General features: G+C 43.6%; 1 protein-coding gene across 2 annotated transcripts; it reads right to left on the reverse strand.

Annotated features, from left to right (window-relative positions):
- Positions 1–652: 652 nt before the first annotated feature.
- mob3a (MOB kinase activator 3A) lies at positions 653–5,623 on the reverse strand. 2 transcript variants are annotated; one of them, XM_084910222.1, is made up of 4 exons: positions 5,395–5,623; positions 3,902–4,479; positions 2,633–2,835; positions 653–1,164 (listed from the first exon to the last, which is right to left on the reverse strand). In XM_084910222.1, exons 2-4 carry the CDS (start codon positions 4,317–4,319, stop codon positions 1,135–1,137), a joined length of 651 nt encoding a protein of 216 aa, XP_084766348.1. In that variant the 5' UTR covers positions 4,320–4,479; positions 5,395–5,623; the 3' UTR covers positions 653–1,134. The 2 variants fall into 2 exon arrangements, with proteins under 2 accessions (XP_084766348.1, XP_084766349.1); XM_084910223.1 differs by lacking the exon at positions 5,395–5,623 and adding an exon at positions 5,288–5,382.
- Between the last annotated feature and the right edge of the window lie 795 nt (positions 5,624–6,418).

Below are 6,418 nucleotides of genomic sequence, written 5' to 3' on the forward strand. Positions count from 1 at the left end.
ATGAATGAGTAATGGTTTATTATGACTGACTGCACCCCTGCAGCAGTAATGAGAGAGACTGTGTGACTATTTATATAACCCCGCCCATAAGCGCTGATAACTTCCACCAACTCCAACCACTGATGTTGTTGTTCGGGACTATTGTTGGCTCAGTCACATTAAGCAGCGTTCATCCAAAAACAAACCCTCTCTCTGTGTTCGTCACAGTACAGTCTGGCCTGTTTCTTACATAACCAGCTTAGCCAAATCATTCACCCGAATCAGGTCTCCTCTTTCCCCCCCTTCTTGACTCAAAGTGGGACATTGAGCAGATTTCATAAGAGTACAGCAGCAACCACAGGATAGAAAGCTCAGGGAGACGGGGAGGTTTTGGGAGTCCGACGCCTCCTGGTGGACATTAGTGAACACAGCCTGTTCATCATGTTTTTCCACTTGTGTTTGTCATGTGAGGTTCAAGTCTCGTGTGACCTTCAGCTGCCAAGAGTATCTGCAATAAACACCTGCAGGTTTGACATCTGAGAACCCGGCCCGATGGCTCCCAGCCCAGCGTGTAAGATAACAGCCTTGATGTCTGAGTCACCATTACAGTATCTAGCCTGTCTGCACATATGAGTTTTAACTAATAAAAATTAATGACTTTAAATGGATTCAGTTCAGTAAAATACTCTGTTTATTTCCTCCGTTTCCCTCAGTTTAATCTTAAGGTTTTTATGACTTAAAAAAAATGCTGCAGCCCATTATCATCAGCATCAGAAAGAGTTGAGAATCACTTTAATGTAAGAACATACTGAGATTTACAGGTGAAAAGAAAGAAACCGTACTAATTTTAGATCATTTGGAACAGAAAAGAAAAGAGGAAGCATCCTGGAATGATTCAGATTAAAAAAAAAAAGAGACATTAACACAAACATAGACCTCTTAATACTGTGCTCTGATAAAATGTCTGAAAACTTTTCAGAAGGAGCAGAACGCCCTGGCGCAACAGGCTTCCTGGTTAAACCTACAGTATGCAGCTAAAATAGATTACAGTACTTAAATATAAAAATAGACTCTGGATTTGATTGCTCGTTTTCCGTTCTCCAATGCAGTCTTCGAGATGGACGGATGCATCCATTCGCCGTGTCCGCAGGTCCCTCAGTGGCACATCCGAGAGGTCATCTCTTTCTGTGGCAGACACAAACAAACAGCACACAGCTGAGCGAACCTTTCCAAAGCCAATTCCTCACTGATCACATGACAGCACACTGCTGTGGGCAACATACAGGTGGGAAACAAAGAGTAAGCAGTCCAAGCTTTTTGGTCAAAACACACACACACACCTGACAGAGTGAGCACTCGTCTTTGACAGTTAACAGTAAAATAAATTTGGGTTTCAGAATAATGGAAAGACAAAAAAAAAAATCAGTTTTAAAACAAACACAAACTGCAAAGACTCATTATTTTAGAAGTCCTGCATTTCTCTGATGTGCTCATACATGGGTCTTAACTATTGTAGTTTTCCACTCATCGCATTAAGCTGCAGCAATCTGCAGCTTGTACACAGGACATTTTGTTGCAGCCTAAAAACCAGTGACCTAAATCCCTGGGCCACTGAGGCATCACATGACTGCAGTTTTCATTCATTCATTATACTAAACAAAGGATACAGTTTACCCACAGCTTCATTTTTAAACTCACATCTTCTCATCTATAGCTATCAATTTATGCATCACCCATTAAGCAAAATCATGCTGAAATACAGAGAAGCCACACAAGTTTTTGGGGAAGTTTAGAAACAGTCTTGCACTTACACGATTTGACCACTAGGGGTGCCAATTCTACTTTCCTAAATCAAACGATATGCTAGACTGATCTGATAATGTAGTAATCGGGCTCTTTGTTGTACTTCTCAAAAGATAATTTAAAGGAAATGTGATAGTCTGTTTACCTGGGTTGCCAAACATGAGGCCCGGGGCCAGAAACGGCCAGTCAAATGTTCCAATATGGCCCGCTAGTCCTATACATTTATTTCTGACAATTTAAGCCCTAAAAGTCATGCTTACAGATTTCTTTCATTCCTTTTCACTTATTACAATAGAAAAACTCGAGTGGAAAAACTGATTTATGCCGTTAAGCTTACAGAAGGGAGTTTCGCCGGTCCGGCCCACGATGCAAGATTAGCCTCACATCTCCGCTGTACACTGCTCTAAAATGCAGCTTTGTGTCACAGCAACCTTCAAATGCAGCATCTCGGTGTTTTAACATGGGCTGATTATTACACAAGCGTGCACACACACACACACACACACAAGCCCATTCAGCTATCTTAGTGGGGACCTTCATTAACATAATGGTTTTCCTAGCCCCTAACCATAACCATTAAAAATGAATGCCTATCCCTAACCCTTACCCTAAACCTAATTGTAACCCTGACACTAAAACCACATTTTGAGCCTCAAAAAGGCTTCAAACTTGTGAGGACCGGTGAGTGTGTCCTCACAAGTGACTGTTGGTCCTCACAAATATAGTAGAATGCAGATTTCGGTCCTCACAAAGATAGCTAGACAGGAACACACACACACACACACACACACACACACACACACACACACACACACACACACACACACAGAGCTCGATGTCATCTGCTCACCAGGGGCTCCAGCTCTTTGTGGTCCGTGAGGTTGAACTCGGTGACAAAGTAATAGAAATGCTTGTAGCAGGTGTTGACGTGAGCCTCTGCCCCCATCTGGCTCACGCGGTCAAAGTGGTGGATGTAGACGTGGACAAACACCCGGAACAGACGCGACAAAATCTTCTTAGCCACCTGCATGAATGTCTTAGGGAAGGGAGTACCTGGGAGTCAAGCAGATGGGAGACAGAGCGAGAAGGCTGCGGTCAGTCTGCGGTGACCTTTTATTTGCTCCGGAGTAAACAGACACGTTTGAAATTACTGATGCATTTAATTAAAAGTGAGGCTGGTTTTTCTACATTAACCTTTCCCCGTCTTCTCCCCCTCAGGCCTGGACACCAGCCGCGGCCAGTGTCACAATCGGACACGATCGGAAAATCGACAGGGCTCGGTGTGCCGAATCATCTCCCAACCCACGCTTAATTCAGCACATCGTTTTGCTTTGACTAATTAAATAACGTTTTAGGAATGTGTTGCAGAGGATGGCTGCGTCAGAGGTCGTTTCTATTCATAGCCTTACTGTCCATCCTGTGACCCATTTCTAAATCCACTGGCTGGCATGTTTCTGCAGTCAGTCAGTCAGCTGCTGAGCCACAGCACAGGGCACACAAACACACTCTGAGATAATAGAAAACCACAAATTCCACTGCAGCAGATTAACTGTGATGTTAGCAATGCTCAGCGCTGAAGGTAATCTGACATATGTGGCCTTGCGGACGCTGAAAAACAGGCTTCACATTTCAGATGTGAATCGTTCGCATCTCATTTCAATTTTCCTCTGAACTTATTACGAGTTAATCATTTAAGTGGCTTTTCTCTGCGTTCCGAATGATTCACACTGAAAGGATTATTAAAATGAAATAGAGGTTACTCATTATAGCCATTCAGTTCATAAAAGTAAAGATATATTTAAGCATCAGCTCCCCACTTTCTGCTGTGTGACCCTTCCTGTGGTGCCAACACCCATGCAGGGAGCCACTGGGTTAAAACACCAACAGGAGAAAAATTTGAAATCTGAACAAAAGTCATAAGTTTACCAAATAAAACTTTGGAATTTATTGACTGGAATGGCTTCGTAACCATATCGAAGCGTGGCCACGGTCTGTCTGTGAATGGGCTGGTCGCTTGGTTTGCCTCATGAGATGACTTGACAGACTTGAACCAACCGCTGAGACGCCGTACGGGACAGTTTCTTCAATTTTCAAACTCATGGCTTATTTCAACACTTACCGACGTTGGTGGGGAAGATGTTCTCGTTGTTGATCTGTACCTCGATCCAGTCCATGAGCAGGCTCATGTATTTGGGAGCCGACAGGGCGGTCGGCTTCTTGTACTTGTGCTCGTCTTGCCAGCGGTATTCGTACTTGGGCCCGCCCGACATGACCGGGCAGGTTTGATCGGTGCACGAGTCACTGATGGTGCCGTAGATGAGGTTGATGCGGTTGAAGAAGTCGACCACGTGGACGGCCACCCAATCGTTGAGGTCCTCGCCGTGGGGCAGCTGCACAGCCAGCTTCAGGTCCAGGCCGGCGTTCAGGGACGCCTGGGCCTTCTTGTGCAGCTCGAAGCGCTGCGTCCCGGGCTCAAACTTGCGCTTGGGCCGGAATGTCCTGTCTTTGTTGAAGACTTGTTTCAGGGCCATGGACATGGTCGCATGTGGTGGCGGCAGACAATCTGTTCGAACGCTTCAGGTGAATTATTTACCGTTGAAATGGAAGCAGACAAGGTTGTGTGAACAGCCAGTGTGGGTTTTTTTGGTTATGGATTGTCGTGGTTTTTATTTGGACTGAGTCTCTGACTCTGCGGTCCTGTGTACGATAAAAGGAGAAAAAGAAAAGGGCAGAATTTGGTTAATATATGCACATTTACATTGAAATGTCTACTTCCTGTCAAACCTGATTGCATGTGTATGTAACAATTAAAATCTGGGGTTTCAAACAGCATGTTTGTTAGTTAAATTAGTGTCTAAAATGCCAAACAACAGTGAGATTTGGATTTTTCCCAGTCATGAATCATACGTTAGATGCATACTAGGTTGATATAAAAATGTTAAACCGGAAAAGAAATGGAGGCCGTGCGAGAAATTTTACGCACGAGAGCAACACAACTAAATAATTTGGCTGTAATCAGAATAAAAAGCCCAGTTGCCCGACATAATTGATCTGAGACCACACTGCAGCACTGGGAGGCTGGCTGAAACAGAGGCTGTCTGCAAACGACAAGCCTCGGCAAAAAGAGATTAACCTTAAAAGATGAAACATGGTGTCTGAGTGAGTCATTTCCTATTTCATACACCAATTCCGCCGTGAAATCAAGAATATGCCGAATGACAATAAAACCAAGTCAAACCGCGTGTTGCCAACGTAAATCGACATTGCCGTGTTTATTTACGCCTCCATCTATGTATCAGGTCCACATTGCTCGTTGTCTGGAGGGCTTTGTGTCGTTTTTAAGCACATTTTCAGGATAAAAGTCAGAGATTCAACATCGGGGCACATGACGGCGGTGCGAAGTTTATTCGTGACGTGACGCTAGCTAACTCGGCCGGACTTGTTGCTCCATAAAACAGCAAATATAAAACCCGCTAAAAACACACGACAAACCCGGATCACTCACACGCTATCGTAAACGAGGGGAAAGCCGCCTAAGGGCAGCAGTTAACTCGGGCGGCTCTTCGCAGGGTGACGAAATGATACAGTTGAAAGCCACTTTCCCGAACTTACTTGTTCCGCCTTCCTGTTTCCTTCGACCTTTTATCGAGAAATATCTGGTCGCTGATCGATAGCTTTATGTCGACACCGCAGACGGGCTACATTATGGACACACGGTGCGATACATGTCGTAGAATTAGTAATAACGGCACGAACATGTCACTTTGATAAAGAAACTAATGTCTGACTCCTCCCTGTGAAACGAAAAGTACACCAGCGCCAAGCTAGCGGCTTTAGCGGTGACTTCCGGATTCAGGATTTTCAAAGTAATGGAACTGATTTTTCCACTATATGTGGAGACTTTTATGTTAGCTTTGGTCATTTCATTACATTCCCTCTGACCTAAGAGCAGTTTTCATGTATTAATCACTTACACCTGCTGACAAACTAAATCAAGTTTCCAGTGTGGGTTTTCTCATTTTACTGTTCGGAAGAATGAATCCTGCTCTGCCCGTATCCTGATCAGATGTCTCTCTTATGTGGGACTACACGGCGTTTTGATTCTTTGCTCTCCCGTCCTACATCTTGACTCAGTACCTCACAGTTTGCAGTCTGCAGTTTTCTACAATATAGTTTTTACCCAAGCCATGCCACAGAAGGTCAAGCAGGAAAGGTTACAAGTAAAAAAAAAAAAAGCTACAAGTGTTACAGAATTTGAATGAAGTGTCAGTATATACGGAAGAAACAAAGTTCTTTTTCAGTTTTGCAAAGGAGAAACTATGGCATGAAACGATATGTGCGTATGTGTGCTTATAATAAACAAAAGGTCCTAATCTAGTAACCTGCACAGTTTTAAGCTATATTGGCCAACACTGCTGCTGTAATTAAATGTATAAATATAAATAAACATAAACATATATGAAACTGTCAGACTACACACCAATGTCACTGACATGTCCCATACCGACCCACACAAACACAGCCCCACATTAGGACTTAAGACTAACTTTAAAACAAATTTAAATTTAAGTTAATTCGACACCACACACCTGCTCAGTTATTAGGTAATCTATGATATTTCTTCCTGGTTTGCCAG

The sequence above is a fragment of the Perissodus microlepis genome, chromosome 17 (genome assembly GCF_051167445.1).
Source record: "Perissodus microlepis isolate ML-2025 ecotype Zambia chromosome 17, ASM5116744v1, whole genome shotgun sequence".
NCBI classification, from domain to species: Eukaryota; Metazoa; Chordata; class Actinopteri; order Cichliformes; family Cichlidae; genus Perissodus; species Perissodus microlepis.